General features: G+C 29.0%; 1 protein-coding gene across 2 annotated transcripts in view; it reads left to right on the plus strand.

The window, feature by feature from the left end:
* Positions 1-10,714, plus strand: part of LOC107436206 (glutamate receptor 1-like) — a 147,221-nt gene extending 136,507 nt beyond the window's left edge. The window contains exons 14-16 of one of the 2 annotated variants that reach the window (XM_016047817.4): positions 3,474-3,611; positions 5,789-5,863; positions 9,360-10,714. In XM_016047817.4, the coding sequence (XP_015903303.3) occupies positions 3,474-3,611; positions 5,789-5,863; positions 9,360-9,440 (294 nt within the window). In that variant the 3' untranslated portion in view covers positions 9,441-10,714. Of the gene's footprint in view, positions 1-3,473; positions 3,612-5,788; positions 5,888-9,359 lie in introns of both variants that reach the window. The other variant, XM_071188134.2, reaches the window with a different exon arrangement.
* Positions 10,715-19,935: the final 9,221 nt, after the last annotated feature.

A 19,935-nucleotide genomic window follows, 5' to 3' on the forward strand; every position in this document is an offset into this window, starting at 1 on the left:
CACGTCGCCAGTGGACAGAAGAGCAATGGAAAAGCGTTATGCGGAGTGATGAGTCACGCTACATGCTGTGGCACTCTGATAGACGGCTGTGGACCTGGCGAATGCCCGGAGAACGGTACCTACCGGAGTGCATTGTCCCCAATGTGAAGTTCGGCGGTGGAGGAATTATGGTGTGGTCCTGTTTCTCATAGTTTGGCCTTGGACCTTTGGTGTTAGTGCATGAAACCCTGAACGAAAAAGGGTATAGAGACATCCTGGACAATTCGCTGCTTCCCACCTTGTGGCAACAATTCGGTAATGGCCAGTTTGTGTTTCTACACGATAACGCTGCTATTCATAAAGCACATGCCATCACGGACTGGTTTGATGAAATGGGGGTGCAAGAGCTTGACTGGCCATCCCAAAGTCCAGACATCAATCCAATTGAGCATCTCTGGGATGAGTTGGAACGCCGGTTGAGAGCCGGACCACAACGTCCCAAAACCACCACTCAAGTCATCGCCATGTTACAGGAGAAATGGTAGGCAATATCTGCCGCCGTGTACCAACACCTAATGGATAGCCTGCCTAGAAGGGTTAAAGCTGTGATTCGGGCGCGTGGCGGCCCTAAACCCTACTGACTTCATACTAGCACCTCATGTATCCGAAATGAGGGGTGTCCGGTCATTAATGGCCAGATAGTGTATGTTGTATTTGATCAGTGTAAAAGCAGATTGGTGCCAATACTGCAGACATAAACGGTTTACTAACTGATTCTATATTATTTTTCTTAGGCGCACAAAAGCAGAAGCATACAAATAAATCCCCTTTATTGATAACCAATATCAATTAAGGAATATTTTTAGCAATTTTCTATAACGCTTCAACTGTTGCCCTTCATCTGGCTTTTGGCCAAAAATTAAAGCATCGGTATCTATTAAACATAGTCAACCCCTTTTGGGGAAGAAAAATATGAACCAAAATTTTAATCAAGAGATAAAATATCAACCAAAATTTTAATTAGGAATCATGGTCATCTCAATCAAATCCGGAATGAAGCAATCGAAGCAATTATATTTAAAAGTTATAAAGTTATAAAGTTTTAAGTTAAAAGTTAAAAGTTATAAAGTTTTATTAAAATCTCATAATTTAAAAAAAAACTATTATAATTTCAGTACTTTAATTTATTGCCAGTAAATGCCACAAGACTTAGTTGATAAACATCTCCAAACTATGATATCATTAATCTGCTATCAGGGATGAAGATAATGTAAAAATATCATTTATTTTGAGACAAGAAATAACTTGAACAAGAATTAAAATGCAATATTTTCTTAAGGAACTAGAACTTCAGATATGGTAAGATGCAGAAATTAAAAGAAAATAGACTTGCAATCGCTTAAAAAGAATGAGATGTTAGAAAAATGATTCATTAATTTAATATTTTTATTTCAAAGTATAAAATGATATGCAGAAATGTTGGTTAGTGGTTAGAGGAGCAATGATCTATTAGTTTATCAAAGAAAAACACAAAAATCTTACTAGACACTTACTATCATTCAGTGTCTTTATTAGAACATACATTTTAAGATATAAAATCAAAGTTAAAGGGTGCGTTTTGTTTGGCTAATGTATGCAAAATCACAATGACAAAATATTTGGTAAATACCCCAGTAATTAATGTCAGCAATGGAGTATTTAAGGTTGAAGTTTGTAAGCAGAAGAAAAAAAATTTTAAGGTCAAACTTATTCGAAATTGCAATAATTCGAGTAATGTTTGTGGGATAATATAAAACAATAAAATTAAAGCTCTGATTATCGAGTATATTGGCTTGCGTGATTTATTTTCCATAGTTAGAATCAAATCCTTTAGAAGGAAATCCATGATGAACAGCAATATCTTCCCGGTAAGAAACACTATTTTGTGAAAAATACTATTAGAACTCACTTCAGAGGTACAATGCACAAAGTAAAAAATATCACACCCTGACCAACTTTCGATCTAATAATAGGATCTTCACGTTTTAAGACTCAATCTTAATGGTTCGAAAGGGTGACCTCAATTGTACTAATTAATTAGTACAGACGATATTTTAAATTACGAAATCAGACACAAAAACGTTCTTTCTCTGAATAAACATATCATTTTTAAGATCGATTTGGGTTTCTGACACTCAAGATATAGGGGGTAGCCGCAATCTGTGAAATATGGTCCCAATAGTTTAGTCAAGAGAGCGGTCCAAAGTTTGGATCCCTTAATGTTAATTTTACTTTTTGTGTATTTCGCCATATTTCGAGAAGTTTTTAAGCGAATTGAAAAATGTTTGCACTCAATTATAAAATTCATTTAGCCAGAGATAACTTCATGCAAAAAATAAATTTTTACTATTTTAGAATATTAATTATTTTTTTTAATAATAGTCGAAGAAATTTTCAATCTCAAGTTACACAATTTTTTGCATCATTTTAAAAAATATTATTTTTTTACAAAATAAAATTTCAATATTAACACATTATTTTTACAAAATAAAAAAAATTTTGCTAAATCGAGTGAATAGTTTTTGAGAAATAGAATTTTTAAAATACGTCTTCTTCAACATATAATGTTTTTCTAACTGATTACGCAACTTAAAATATCTTATTCAAAAATTAATTAGCAGATTTGAGGTCATCCCCTCGAACCATTAAGATTGAGTCCTAAAACCTGAAGATCCGATCATTAGATGAAAAGTTATTCAAGAAGGTTAAATTTTTATTTTGCGCACTATACGTTGTTTTCCGTGAGATTACTTAGAGGTAAGATATGTTCAAAACCAAGCTAGTATTAAATTATTCCAATGGCCATACATAGCTGGTTTTAAAATCAAACATTTGAGCCTTAATCTCTTAAAATCAAACACTGTTCTTTAGCAACGGATCTAGATTTCTGGGAGTTATTTTGAATTTTAAAAAAATTCTAATAATTAAAGTCCCATTCTTTTCAAATGTTCAGAAGACTATTTTCCTTTGATTTCTACCTCTTGAAATGTCTGGGATTCTCACCCTCTCCCCACCCCTCTCTTTTCGTTCTCCCCTTCTTTTTCATCATTATCTTTTTCCACATGGTTTATCAGACCTACAAATGAATCCTCGCTTTTTGTTTGTCTCAGGTTTGTAATTTTTCCGTGTCTCTGCGTTTCGCCCTTTCATTTCATTCCGTACTTTGAGACTGTAGGTGGTTTTATAACTGAACCAAACTCTTTATTTCGTCTGTACATACGACAATGTTCGTCCTCAATTCAGATTTAGTTTTATTCAAACAAGTATATTATTTAAAAGTAACAACAAAAAGCTAATGGTTTAGTAAAACATTAACATATTTTCACAATTAATTGACTTAACAAAATACAAATTTAAAAAAAATCATTTATCACTGTTGTGTTATAAAATTATTTTTATTTCATATTTTTCATTCAATTAGCAATGTGTTAAAAATTATACAATATTTTTTTTAGGAATCTTCTCAAAACGAATTAACTCTAAGCAATGTTGCTGGTTGCTTTTACATATTAATTGGAGGATGTGCTCTAGCTCTAATGGTTTCTTTCCTTGAATTTTGTTACAAGTCAAAAGTAGAAGCTAACAGAACTAAGGTAGTGTATGATTAATTAAATACTTATAGATAGAGGGAGTAAAATAATCAAAGAAAACTATCAATAAAATGTGCTGAAATGTTCTAAAAGCTGTTGTTGCGCTTGAAACCTATGTCATAATTATTTATTTGCTAAAAACGCGCAAACACAGCATATGAAACATTTACAAAAGTGGTGTACTAAAAAAACTAATGGAAAGTTCATTTTAACAACAAAATATTTTGATATAACATTTAAAAAAAAACACATATTAAATTCATATATTTTTATACAATAATGATTTATTATTAAAAAAAATTTTAAAAAATTCTTCCACTGTGATTTTCTTAAAGTTAAGATTTTCTTTATTCGACACACAAGCTATAGAAGAATGCACGCTACATTTAAGGCAACTTTGTGTGAATTGAAGAGATGAAAATATTTTAAATTCTCAAGATTTGTGTAATCAGTAAATAGACAAAATTTTTTATCTGGCAAAAGGATGAAATCACGACAATATATATATATATATATATATATATAGATATATATATATATATATATATATATATATATATATATGTTACCGGCAAAGTATGAAACGGCGGCATTGTATAGAATGCCGGATGTTTTTAGGCAAAGTATGAAATGTGAGAAGTATTACATACTTTCCCTAAACATTGTATAAAATGCCTAGGCATTCTATAGAATGCCAAATGCTTTTTAGGCAAAGTAGGAAATAGACGTCCTGATGAGGTTATTATGCAAATGATGTGCATGTTACTGTGAACGACCGAAATCGGTGGTTGTTGACATTCACCGGTGAATGTTGACAATCACATAGTCACTTTGGTGAATGTCCGAAATATTTATTACATCCGATTTGATATTAATTTATTCGTGGATATAATTACATTTATTGGATATTTTAATACTTACTGACGATAGAATAGAAGAAACATCAGTGTTTGGAGTATTGGGCAAATCTATACCGGACAATTGCACTTGACCTTAAAAAAAAAAAAAAAAAAAAAAAAAAAAAAACATCAGTGTAGGATATACCGGGCAAATGTATACCGAACAATGGCACTTAACTAGACCTAGTATGACTAGATCTTCGGTAAATGTCCGAAATATATACTAGGTCAAGTGTCACTGCCCGGTATACATTTGCCCGGCGTATCCTACACTAATGTTTTTTTTAAGGTCAAGTGCCATTTCCCGGTATACATTTGACCAGTATACCATAAACTGAGGTTTTTTGAAGGTTCAGTGCCACGGCCCGGTATGCATTTGCCCGGTATACCCTACACTGATGTTTTTTAAGGTCAAGTGCCACTGCCCGGTATACATTTTCCCGGTATACCCTACACTAATATTTTTTTAGGGTTCAGTACCACTGTCCGGTATACATTTGCCCGGTATGCCCTACACTGATATTTTTTAAGGTCCACTGCCATTGCCAGGTATATATTTGCCCGATACTCCCAACACTGATGTTTCTTCGAATCTATCGTCAGTAAGTATTAAAAAATCGAATAAATGTAATCTATCGTCAGTAAGTATTAAAATATCGAATAAATGTAATTATACCCACGAATAAATTAATATAAAATCGGATGACGTTTTGAATTTGTCATTTTTGAATGACATTTTGACGAATCGGAGATGTATTTTATACTTTGCCAGCAACATATATATATATATATATATATATATATATATATATATATATATATATATATATATATATATATATATATATATATATATATATATATATATATATATATATATATATATATATATATATATATATATATATATATATATATATATATATATATATATATATATATAAAATTCAACTGTTAAAAAATTCCTTTTATTATGAGCACTCATTTTAAAAAACAATTAACAAGTGAGCCAATGTATAAATAATAATAAAATCTACATATGATTATTAATTTGCTATAATTTTTGGAAACAAATGTGGTCGCTGAGAGAAAACACTTATTTAAACATAAATATATTGCATGTGAATTTTTTCAGAAGAACAATATTTTCAAATTAACTAAGAAAGTAGAATAATGAATAAATTAATAATTGCTTTCTTGAATTAACCGAATTTTTTAATTCTTAATTTCTTTCACAGTGATTCATAAGCAAAAGTATTAAATTAAATACATCTTTTTCAGGTTTCATTTTGTGAGGTAATGCTTAGCAAACTACATACATCCGTTACTGGAGAATCTGATCTTAACCACGCCAGGGTACGGACCAGCTCTTTTTGATTGGTACTTAGTTCTTCATATAATAGATATTTAAATCATATACACTCCAAATATTTCAAAAATACAGTAGTAATATCTAAAAATATTTAAATGACTGTTTTTTTTATTCACCCCTAATGAACAGCATATCTATTTCGTGTATTTATCCCAATTACGTTCTCAAATGCATTCTTGCAATTTTGAACCTAACTGAAGATATAACATCTTGAGTTAACCCCTTAACGATCGGTTAATTTTCAAGATAACTGTCATAAAAGTGCATATTTTTTAATACACGTTTAGTGTATAATTATTTGATTAGTGCTGACATCTAGTTTAAAATAAACTAACTATCGACAATTATCTTAAAAATATCCTGGTACTGCCATCTGGTGTGTGAAATGAGAAATAAAATGTTTTCCGGTCAAAAGAAATGAATTAGTTTTATTCTTATTGGCACGTTACTATTGAATACTCCCTCCCGGAAATATAACGGGAGCGAGAAATAGAGGGCGAAACCTCACCCCATCATTTTCACAGGAACGAGTTAAGTAAAGAGACAAACTCGTCTGTAAAAAATTTCCGAGTTAAACAAATTTGTATTTGTCTGCATAGGCTCTTATTGTTCGATTTTCGTATCCAAATAACTTTCGAGCCAGGTTTAGCTAGAGAACAATTGGAGTCCTATGATTCACCTAGCCCTTGAATAAATGAAGAGTGATTAATTTAACAGTTTAGTGCGAAGAGTTAGAAAGTACAATATAAAGACAATTTACGAATCAGAAAGGTATCACAAGAAACCTTAGATAAATCGAGAAAAAAAGTGATCTATTTATCAAGCTTACCCGCCCAATAAAGGACAATCGTCAGTTTTAACTGATAGTATGGATTACAGTGAGCAAGCATACTAAATGGTATTTAGCTTTCAAGAACCTAGTCAAATTTTTGAATTATGCAAGCCAAATTTAAATGTACATGTCGCCCTAAACCTACACTAATATGCTATTTCAAAGATTTAGGATTCATCGTAAATATTAACCACGCTATAATATTGGCGTGTTATACTGCACAGAGGGATTGAAATTTATTACTGTTAACAATCAAACCGGATTTTGTTTACTTAAGCCATTTCATTAAAAATGCGACAGTTAAGAATTCTCTGTCATCACACGTTGTCTATTTAGAATTGAAAGCAAAGGGGGGCTTTTCGAAACAACGCTGTTTCGATACAATTTTTCTTAACCACCTAATAGATCATATCATGGAATTTTTAAGCTTTGAAATCCTTGGGGACATTGCAAATTGATTTTGAACCAATAAGACACAATCGGAGAAATTACAATATTTTCAGACATTCAGCTTACTATCTTGTTAGACAACCAGTTGAAATGGATAAATAATGATAGACATGATGACTTTGCCAGATCTTCAATGTAAACGGCATGAACTGAAACCACGATTTTTCTTTAAACAAATGAATTTACATTTGAACTACGACAAATTAAGAAAAAAACAAGAAATAAGGAAGGCAAAAGAATATTTGACAAAACATATAAATGTTTGCAGCTATTTATAATTTTTGATCATTTTAAAAAAATAATAAAAACACTTCCTCACATTAAGTCAATCCTCACATTCTTGTATTTGTATACAAGAAGTTTCATTCTCTTTGAAACTTTTTTGCTAGTCTAATTTTTATTTTTATTTTGAATAGTAAGGCTACATATTAGACCGTGATAAATTGATAAATTTCATGTTTTGGTTGGAGTATCAGATTCCTTCAAGAATGAGACCACAAGCCAAAACTACATAGATTTGAGTATTTCATTTTTTTTTTAAATTTCAGTTTTAAGTTGGCGCATCAGATTTCAGCAAGAAAGGTCACAAGCCAAAAGTACATAAATTTGAGTGCTTCATTTTTTTACATATTTATTTATTTATTTGAATTTCAGTTTTTAGTTGTCACATCAGATTCCAGCAGGATTAAGGTCACAAGCCAAAAAGTGCATGGATTTGAATGGTTCATTTTTTTTATTTAAGTTTATTCAAATCGGACTAAGTTACAAAACTCCTTATAAAGGTGCATGTTGGACTGATTTTTTATTCTAAACTCTCTGGGTCTCAATGTCACTTTAACAATAAGCTTTATAATCAGTGTCTGTTCTTTGAGTTGCATCTTTTTTCCAGTCAGGGAAAGTGAAATTGCATGTCTGTTAAGCGGTATTTTCCACCATCTCAAATTTTAAAATGCTTATATAATAAATAATCCAACTTGGTTTACTACTGGCATCCCGGTTGCAGTAACTTAATGATAATGAAGCAGATCTCTAATTTATTTGTAAAAATAATGCCAGAAGAACCTGGTGAAATAATATATTTGCTGACAGTGTAATCCGGGGAAATATGGAACGAGTTTTTTTATTTTGAATAATGCAATACGTCTTTGGAAACAACTTTTTTTTCCTAAAATGCTCCTAAAAGATTTTATAAGTTAAAACTTTTTTTTTCATAAATATATATTTTTTTAATATAATTTTCCAATGCTCACCTGGAGAATAACCTTTCGACATACAGGCATCTGAAGGGCAGTTTTGTTGGCCACTCTTTCAGGGGCACCATATTAGGCGGGCCAACGCTGCTCCCACATTAAGGACAGATAGTACAGAGAAGGAGAAAACAAAGCATCCATGCATTGCCCGTGATTTGAACCCAGAATACTTTTTTAAAAATATTATCCACATATCTGTAAAGGTAATTCACAAAATAAATTGCATTAAATGGAGATTTGTAGCTGCACGGCTACAGAAGTTTTGGTAAAATTGCCGTCTTGTACGGTAATGACATTTCTTTTTAATAAAACCAAAATATACGGTTTTTCAATCATTCCTTAGGTAATTTATCCGCTCATCTGGTAAAGGTTTATCGCAAATTCAGGTTTACAAGAACATAGTTCTTAATTCCATACAGTAGGTAAAGAATACAAAATTGAAAAGTAAATTTAATCAAATATATTTTTTCATACAATTCTCTAAGGTATCACGATAATATTACCATATTTTATAACATTTTCCAAAATTATTTCATATTATGAAAGCATGTTTTATTGTTCTTTCTGAAAAAAACCAATTCGTTTCAGTAAAAATTACCGAGCTTTAAATATTCCTTAAGAGCCAGAAACACAGTAAACTTTACTATATTCTAATTGTTTTAACCATATTTTTTCCTCAGTTTGAAAATCAGTTAATAATGCCAAAATAAATCACCATTATTTAATCTAGTATTTATTTTAAGAGCAACAAAAAACGTTTAGTTTCTTAGTAATGGTGCTAAACAATTGAAGTGATTAAATAAATTATTTCTTAAAGAGTTTATTTTAATTTGGAGCACAAATGGAAAGCAATTTCATTATAATGTATCGATATTTTCCTATGCTCGAAAAATGACATTAGTTATCACGAAAAAGCTAATTATTATATTTTTCATTTTCTTTTTTCAGTTTTACCAAGCTGCAACACAATTGATAACAGCTGAAGGTTTATCAGATCAACCCAGCTCAAATACCCATACTCAAGTGTGAAGAAAGCTTAAAATGCGCTAAAAATGTTATCACTGCAAAATGAATCCTAAATGAATAATTTCAGTAACCTAGGATTTATATCAAGAGAAAAGTGTCAAATGAAAGTGACAAAAAAGAAGTGTTATTTTTTTAAAGATTTCTTGAATATATGGGTTATTAGAGGAATCAAATTGTTATTATTATTAAAATTTTGCAAATTTAACTTTTCAGCTAAAAATTCTTACTAAATTAATACAGCTGTTATACGTATGAAAATATCATGCATAAAATACTATTGAATTAAGGAAAAGATGCTATATCAGCGTTAGTTATTTTTTTTTCGTTCAATTAAAAGCACTTCTTTTATTCTACCAAACACATAAAAGTAACACGAAGCAACATTTTGTCTTATTTCACTGTATTTGAAAAACATAATTTATCAATTTTCGTAAAACTTTACCTTCCAAACAAATCTCATTTTTTTGCTAAAATGTATAAAGTAATGTTATTTTTAATGTACCTGTTGAATTAAAATATAAAGTTAGTGAGATCAATAGAAATAAATTTTTAATTAATAACTTTATCAATATATTAAAAATCATTGAAAATCATGGAAACATAATTGAAAAGATGCTCACATAAATAGGTTGACTTATCGAAAATGGCAATTCAATTCATTCTAGTATTAACAAAATAAACTTCTTATTGCTCATTTAGGATTTTTATATATTTTAAACATAAAGCAAGTCTCATTGCCTGAGCAGTTTTATCTGATTCAAATTATGAAAATATAAAAACTTAAATCGTAGCGCAAATGTGGTTAAGTACTGAAATCATAAAACTTCAGTAAAAGTTTTATGATTTAAGGACGAAAATAAAAAATAAACTTTAAAAAGACTTCAAAAGCATCGAAAAATATTTCATGTTATATTTATTGCTTTTTCACAAATGCATAGTAAAAACAAGTCAATGATAAAAAAAAAAAACATATTTCATATTCGATTAAAGTAAAAAAAAATATTATTACCTATTTTTCTTTTTAAATTGATGCGTAATTTTAGTTGTAATTTTCTCTGACAAATTAATCCGTTTCAATTTTTTTATTAAAATGAACTAAAAGAGTTCTTTACAAGTAAATTTAGCCAGACGAGCAAATAATGAACGCCAACTCACTAAACCATATCTTCTGTTTTATGACTGAAGCAAAAACGATGACCTAGCTGCGAAGAGTGTCGTAAAAAACCGAATCAATATTTTCCTCACATTCATCGAGTAAAGCTCCCAAAGACGAAAAAGCAATAGTGCTACTCTATAAACTTAGAAACACACCAGCGCAAAATAAGAGAAAATGTTACGAGCATTTATTATAATAGAAGACTGGATTTATCTAATACACACAATCTTTTTTATGAATACTTTATATCCGGCTAGATTTTGAGAACCTATTTTGATTTCATGCTATACGTTTTTATTTTGATTAAATTTTGCTTTCATAAACTTCTACAATAGGATTTTATTGCTAGAGTTTGAGCCTGGATTAAAATGAAATCATTCGGATTACTTCCTTGTATTCTTAAGAATTCGCTTTCTCATCTTTTCTGTTGTTTTTCCTTAAACACAAACTATAACTTATTGTCTATTTTTATTAAAAATAATATTTCAATTATTTTGTTAAAAATTAAAATTTTAAAAATATTTGTTTTGTTCAATTTAACTTCATTTTTATTGTTGTATACCAAATTGCATTGCAAACCAAAAATGCGTTTTATGTTGTTTTATGTTACGAATTGAATTGCTATAAGATAACTCGTTAATTTTTTTCAAAAATTATTGTAGCTCCTTTTTATGCTTTAATGCCTTAAAATGCATGTTGCTAGAAATCAAAATGTAAAATGAAATAAAAATTATGATGAAAAAATGATCATAGAAATTTTAAATTTATTTTCGAATTTGTTCAAAAAACTATCATCTCCTTATTTCTCGTATGTTGTTTTAAGGAATTCTGTAAGAAATAATAATAATTTTAAAAAATAGAATCAGAAATGCGTAAGAAAGACATTTAAAAAACATAAAATAGGAGAAAAACTCTTATATTCAAAATAATAATTGAAAAACATATTAAACTAATATGTTAAATTGAAAAGAATGTTAATTAAAAAAACATCGAAATTGCATAGTACAAAAATCATTCGAAACATTCATTCGAAGCATTCGAAGAGGAAAAAGCTTATATTACGTGCTATGCTTTCATTAGACTTTAAGTTCTTAAATCTAGAAATACTAATGTTTTTGAAACACCTTTAATATGTTTTTCGAGGAAGTTTTCAAGTTTAAGTACTGGGGTATCGGAAAGTAATGTCGTTTCCGATCATTTTGATTTTGTTTCATCTTTTTTTTTCTAATTAATTCCTTTTCTTCTTTCTTTTTCAAATTAATAGCTCATTGTGCTCTTCAAATTCGTAAAATTTAAATTTTGAGGTACGAATGACTTGTTGACTCAAAACAACTAAATCTTAATTTTTTTTTCTGCAGTTGAAGGTATAATGGTCTGTCAAATATCAGAAGAAGGTACATAGAGGTACGCGAACGAGTCACAAGTTACAGTTGCTACTAAAATCATTTGAGATGCTTATCCAAGTGCATTAGTCGTTCGTAAATGCGCTAATTTTTTAAGTTCAATTCCGGTTTTGATCTATCCAACTCGTATCGATCTGAAGAACCAAACCCTGTAAAATGTTACTGAATTAAAGTGGAAGGCATTACCTCACCCACCATGTTCACCCGATATTGCGCCTATGGATTAGTTGGCAAAAAGCGTGAAATTATCGTTAGAGTTCAAAATGCCATCTCCAGGTATTAATTTTTAGTGATCCAGCATTGGAAATGTGCTCTTTGAATGGCTTATGTGTGTATGGTAATTACATTATCACTGAAAAGTAGAAGTTTGTTTGAAATTTATTTGTTGTATTTAATGTATAAAAAACGTCATTACTTTCCGGCACCCCTAATAATTTCTAGCATGAAAAAGGCAAACTACTTTCTATCCAAACAGTAATAAAATAATTAGAAATAATATCTGCTATGTATTAATCTTAATTTTTCTAGTGTAAATATTTAAGTTATATCTTAAATGTAACAAATTATGATTTCATAGTGCACTGTATCTGCAGCAAAACTGTGTTTTTAATTACATTATGAAACAAATTACTCATTAGAAGCTTTGATTTCTCTTTACAATTTGCTTAGCACTTTTATTCCTGGTAGCTTATATTTGTACGGTGATAAAACATATGAAATTCCACAGATAGAATATGCAGTATTTCTTCTATTAAAGAATGGGATGTTTAAACGATATCAAAGTTGAAACATTTATTACAGTAAAATTTTCGTGTGAGCAACTTAATTAATTATTGTATTCTTATGCACATTAAGTTTTAACACCATTGAATGATTTAGAACATTTTTATCCCGTTGATTTAACAAACTGTGTAAGATCTTTTCTTAAATTAAACTAATATTTTGTTGGTTTAATGGAAAACAAATTTATTGGAAGCTTCTCAGTTTTCGACAAATCCTAATATTCAAAAATGTATTCTTCATCTTTATAACAAACTTATATTTTCATTTTATTCATCTTCATCTCAGCATCAGGTATACGTATTATGATTAATTAATCTTTTAAAAATAATAATTGCAATTATTTAAATATAATTTATTGACTTGTTTAAAATCAATATGAAAAGATTAATCTATATGAATAAATGTATTAATCTGTTTAAATTCATTTATTTGTTAAGTCATTGTTCTCACTTCATTAAACTTTTAAAGAAAATGTGTATAATGTATAAAAAATAAATTAATGTTTTAATTATTATGATCATTTAAATAAGAGAGCGAAATATTTTGTTTTAACGGAATTATTGCGTGATTTATTTAATTGCTCTCTCATTTAAATTACTAATATAGTATTATTTATGATATAAAATTTTGCTGTAAATATGTTTCTCTTTCTACTCACTAGATGGCGACACAATAAATGACAAGAAGAGAGCTTTTTATAACAAAACTGACCAAAAATGTTTTGAAAATAACGTAATTTTTACCGTTATTTATTAAATAACCATTTTTAACAATTGTGACATTATTTTAATCTGAATAATGTATTAAAATGCTAAATAATAAATAGTTTAGAGTTATTTAACAGCACTCTCTTAAAGCAATTCTCAGATTTTTCATATTAATTTAATTTTATTTACCTGTGGTAAATACTTCATGTAAATAGTAGAGTGAATAGTAGTATTTTTTCATCGCAAACGCAAATCCTTTAATTTTTTGCGGCGTGCGTAAATAGGAACTTAATTAACTGCATAAATATGCAACTATTATTTTTTAATCATCAATACGCTTGTTATACTTGCACGAACACTTGGTGCTTTTATATATTTATCCACACTATGTAAACAACTACGCAGAGAGCTACACTATATATATTACTAGAAACGGTAACACGAGTTTAATTTTAAGATAATATGCTATCCATTTTGTATACTGTACTTATATACGGAAGGCATTTATTTGTAAAGCTGGTTTACGAATTTTTAATCGTGTATTTTATCAGCAATAGTATATTTTTCAATTGTCATCTCGCTGTACGCTCTTTATCTGATTTCAAAAATAAAAGCAATCGTCGCAACTTTAACTTTGAGCAATTATTGTGCATGTTAAATCATTTTTAACATCTGTTCTAAATTAAACTTTAATAAGATGTAGAATTTGCTTTTTTTTTCGTTAGTTAGAGCCTTGGAGTGCCAAACAAAATAGAAAGGAAAGTAGAACAATGTAACAATTTATCAATTTTATTGCTCAAAGCTAAATTTTGCGTATATAACCGTTAACTTGTGAATGTAACTCTCAAAAAGTTATTTGTTATCCAATAAAAATAATTTGTTGTTATTGTCTATGTGTTTTTATTTGATTATTTTATCACCGTAAATAAATTTTCAAAGAACATTGAAAAATAGTTCATATTTTTGGAATCTTTGTCAGTCAGAATATCGTGCAATCCTGCATAGCAAGTATCAATGCTCTGAAACAGTTTTACAGGATACTAGCAGTGACAAAAGCAAAAGCTTCTTATACTTCATCCAAGATTTAACCCTTATCACTCCAAAAGTACCTCTCAGATACCACTGTTACCTTTAAATTATTTACCACACTAACGTCATGTCTACGTTATAATTCTGATTTCGAGTCTCTAAGTAATCGTGGCAACTTTCAGCATTTGCAGTACATGTTAAATTAATTTTAATATTTGTCCTAAATTAAACTGTTACAAAATTTACAATTATCTTTCTTTTTTTTTCTTTTTTTTTTAGTGACAAAAATAAAAAGCGATATTGGAGAATTTAACAATTTATCGATATCATTGCCCAAAACTAAATTTTGCGTAGACAACCGTTAACTTGTGAATGTAACTATCAAAAAGTTATTTGTTATCCAATAAGAATAATTTGTTGTTATTGTCCATATGTTTTTGCTTATTTATTTCATCAATTTCTTATTTGTTATCAATTTCTAAACCACAATAAATGAATCTCCAAACCACATTGAATAAATTTCTAAGCCACATTAAATGAATTTCTAAACCACATTAAATAAATTTCTAAACCACATTAAATGAATTTCTAAACCACGGTAAATAAATTTCTAAGCCGCATTGAAAAATATTGCATAGCTTTGGAATCTTTGTCAGTCAAAATATATCGCAATCCTGCATAGCAAGTATCAGTGCGGTGAAACAGTTTTACAGGATACTAATAGTGACAAAAACAAAAGCTTCTCATGCTTCATCCTAGATGTAACCCTTATCACTCCAAAGGTGCCTCTCAGATACCACTATTACCATTAAATTTTTTAACACACTAATGTTATAATTTTTGCGCCTTAACCCCTTGGGGACGGGTGATTCAGAAAAGCATTTGTACAATATCAGAATCAAGTTGCAATTAAATAAAAAGCGGTAACTTAAATGTAGTCGTTGCTAATTTGACAGACTTACTTTGCTTTTTCTTTAATTATTGTTAGTTTAATCATATATATAATCAATGTTAGTTCAAAGTATAACTAAATAGTTTTATTTTGAACAAAGTAATGGTGAATTAAATAAATCAAACAATTATAACTCCGCCCACAAATAAACTGCTAATGAATTACTTTGATTACCAGTTTTATCTTTTTATCCTGATTGATACAGTTTCATGCTGTCACGTATTTGTGACAGTCGGCGCGAAAGGGTTAATGTTTAGCGACCACTGTACTTGCTGGTTTTCTGGCATTATATGGAAAGAGTGCAAACAGTAAATTCATTTTGCAAACTTTGAGTGGTTGCTCCTATTTCTTCTTATAATTCGCCATTTTACTGTCATATTTAATTAAAATAATAAGAGCTAAAATGTGAAACATATGTATTATTTAGAAAATTAACAGTATTAGACTTTTTTCCCCTGAAAGTAAAATGAACAAAATTTCCAGTTCTCAAAAATAAATTATCGTAAAATATCACAAATTAGCCTATTCCATCCCTCAAGTAGTTATATTTTTCATCTTTTGAGATATATTGTTAAAAATGTTACGAAACTTGAGATAATTGATCATTGAGAAAAACGTATCACTTAAAATTTAATAGGTAGAAAAATATTAAAACAATTCTTATCTAGTGCTCTTATTCAGAGCTAGGCTTAATTTTCTTAGAACTATAGCAGAATAATTGGTACTATTTTTTAAAGCAATGAGACAAATTCTACAATTTTAAAACTCTTTTAATTATTTAAATATAGGCATTTATTCATTTATATTTTTCTTGAAAATGTCATAAGTGTATGACACTATTTTAAAGATTGGAAGTCATCAAAATTATTTATTTCTAAAAATGTAAGTTTCGTGGTGAAAATCTATGAATTCAATTTGTTAAGTATCCTTTGTAACACAGAAATGTAGTCACATTTCTGTTTATAAAACTCATTAAAATTGAAATTCTAATGCTTAAAAGCTGTATGTACGGCATATCATGAATATTTTTTAACTTTCTTCCCAACAGCCATGGTTCAATGGTGAACACTTATTTTCACATTTATAGTGAGCAAAATAAAAAAATTGACTACGATAAATAACTTCTGATCTAAAGGTCGGATCTTCACTTTCTTGGACTCAATCTTAATGGTTCGAGGGGGTGGAGTTAAATATGCTAGTTAATTAGTGAAGACGATATTTTAAGTAACGAAAACAGGCGTAAAAATGTTCTTTCAATAAACAAGGTTTTTTTACGACTGATTAAGATTTGAAAAACCCAAAATATAGGAGGTAGTCGCAATCAGAGAAATATGGTCCCTATTTGTCCGATTTCTCTCAAATTTTGTATTTTTCCATATAAAATTACGTATTAAAAATGGTCTAAAAAATTTTATACATTAAAATTCAACATTTTTTTACTATTATTGAATAAAATGATAAAAAATAATAAATATTAACCGCTTTTTTTTTTTTTTTTTTTTTTTGCATGGAACTATTTTTGGATAAAGAATTTTATAATTGCGTGCAAAAGCTTTTGAATTCTCTTGAAAAGTCTTTGAGATCTGTCGAAATATGTAAAAAATAAAACTAACATTAGGAAGTCCAAACTTTTGATCTCTCTCTTAACCGAACTAAGGGACAATATTTCACAGATTGCGGCTAATCCCTATAATTTGGGGGTCAAAATTCTGAATCTAAAAGGAAAGGCTTACTTATTCTGAGAAAAAGGCATTTTAGTGAATGATTTCGAAGGTTTCAATATCGTATGCACTAATTAATTAGCAAATTTGAGGTCACTCCCTCAAATCATTAAGACTGAGTCCCAGAGCTTGTAATCCAATCATTAGATCAAAAGTTCTGAAGAATGGTCAGCTTTTTTTTTCTTTTGCACACTATACATACCTGATGCGTAAGTATTTCTGCTCTGAAAATTTTTTAGATTGGTAATTTAGGAGCTGCGCCTTCAAGAGGGGACCTGCATATTTCACTTAACTGCAAACAAAATATCACTTCAGGTTTGTGGATTTACAGGAGATGGATTCAACCCTTTACATTTCAAGACATCCGAAATTTTAAAAAAATGCATAGACATCAGCATAATACATTTTATTACATTTGTTAATATGTTTTAAGAGCATAAAAATTTAAAAAAGTAATTACAATATCAATTTTTTAAAAAAATCGTTTGCGTTTCTGCAACATATTGCAAAACAATAAAATATTGATTGCAGCATTTCTGCAACGTAGTGAGGAAAGGGCATAAAGACTTGAACATTCAAAACTTGAATTCAATTTAATTCTTTCATTTTAATTCAAAAACTTGAATATGAATAATATTCCTGAAAAAAATATTCCGTAACTTTCTAAACAACAAATTGAACTTCAATTCTAAAAATAGCCTCAATATCGCCGAGTAGAAAAGAAATTAAACCTTATGATAATACGAGCAATGTTACAGGGTCGCAATAATTGCCAAAATCGTCTATCGAAACTCTCTTACTAAAATACACATTCTTTTTTCGTTTGTTTCAGATCTGTAGCACAAAGATTCTTACGTAAAGAAATTTCTTACGTAAGCATCGCATACTTATTAGCAAAGTTAGAGTTGTGGTGATACAGTTTTACTAGAGCAAATTAATATCTTTCAACTGCTTGCCGGATCATACTTCTTTACACTGTAAGAACTGAGGTATATTGTCTCTCCGAATATGATGTTAAACAACACCAAAAAGATGTGTGAAGGAACACTTTATTCCGAATAAATACCAAATTGAATGTTCTTATACGATTTGAAGTATGCAATTTAAATCTAAACAATCATAATAGAATCAGCTTGTATCATATTCTCCATCATTCTCGCAAATCAGGAATTATTATCCTTTGCGCCAACACCGGAGTGTTGGCAGGGTTTTTTATCACCAGAAGTTGGCATTTGAAATCGGAAATTAGTTGGCGTGACTTTGTTATTGTTAGTGATTTGTTGTTATTTGATTAAATAGTTTTTGTTGTTCGTCGGTAGAATAGGTACGTACGCTTCTAATTGCGTAATAAAGATAATTATATTTTACTTAAATCTCTGTGAACTGTATTAAATGTTTTTAACATGTTTAATTTCTATCATTTCGTTCTGTTAAGCATTTTTCGAGTTCGTCTTCATTTTCTCTCTGTGCTACTCAAATGCTTGATTTACAAATTGATTTTGAATTTAGCGCATATATCATTAACGATTCTTACTTTATATTGTATCGCAATAACACGTTTACTGACTCTTATGTGTCTCTTTTCTTACAATAATTACAAATTTTAATGCAACAAAATGCAAAAATGGTGGCTGCTGTTTTACACCAAGTTATGTAATAGAATATACATTGCCACCATTTTGTTTTTAAGATTTAATATTTTTTTTGCAAAATACTAAGTAAGAATCGTTACAGTGAAGTAATTTTTAAGGGAGCTTAGTAAAACCTTAACTTTTAACGTAAACAACCGATCCTAGCTTATGAATTTTATTCGTTAATGTGAAATAATTTTGAGGTACTAACTCAAAACCGAGATTTTGAAATCATTAATACTCTTTAGAATGATTTTGAACCTTTAGAAATGACTTAACAGAGGTTTTTTTGCAATTACTTACTTCATATGCATATTTAGAAAAACGTGGATTTTGAGAAAATCTCTTTAAGCTGATACACATTGCAAAAATAAAAAAAGTCTGATGAAGAATTTTCAGAAACTTTTTATATAAATTTTGTATAATGTTAGCTAAATTTTGAACTAAAAGTTTAGGTCTAAAATTGAACTCCTGAATTTTTACATACTCTGAGTTAGAAATTTTCGAATGTTTCTTTAAGAAATCAATCTTGAAAAATTTCTTTAGTTCTGTTTCATTGTTTAGTTCTAATGCTTTAAAGATATTAATTTGAAACAGAGGTAACTCAATTATTGATCTCAAAGAAATATTTTAATATATATGTCCTAACTAAGAATAAACTGCAGAAAATCTACAAAAAAAATGCAGTTTGAAAACTAGTGATTTGGCCAATTCCGCTACAGAATTTTTGATGTGGAAACACTGCAAATTGTAAACTGCAGTAATTTTGTGGTATTACCAACCTCAAATTTTTTACAGTAAATATACAAAAATATCAGCATGGCGCCATCTATGGTGAGCAATAAGAAATACTATAGTTTTGTTTAAAAAAAAAAAGAAATAAAAATTTCTTTTTTATTAAATCAATATATATATATACTTGATCACATGTATTAATTAAGGAACATAGCACTAATGACGCTTCCATGTTGTAACTATGTCGACACATTAAGTCCTGGGTCTTATTGGTAGGAATTAAGTTTTTATTTGATTAATCGTATTAGGTGAAAACACAGCTAATAAAATTTCTCAAAGTTAACAGTTTGAATAGCATCATTTTGTAGTTATCTACAGTTT

Source organism: Parasteatoda tepidariorum, chromosome 12 (genome assembly GCF_982258835.1).
Source record: "Parasteatoda tepidariorum strain Cologne lab strain chromosome 12, Ptep-v5.0, whole genome shotgun sequence".
In the NCBI taxonomy this organism is placed as follows: Eukaryota; Metazoa; Arthropoda; class Arachnida; order Araneae; family Theridiidae; genus Parasteatoda; species Parasteatoda tepidariorum.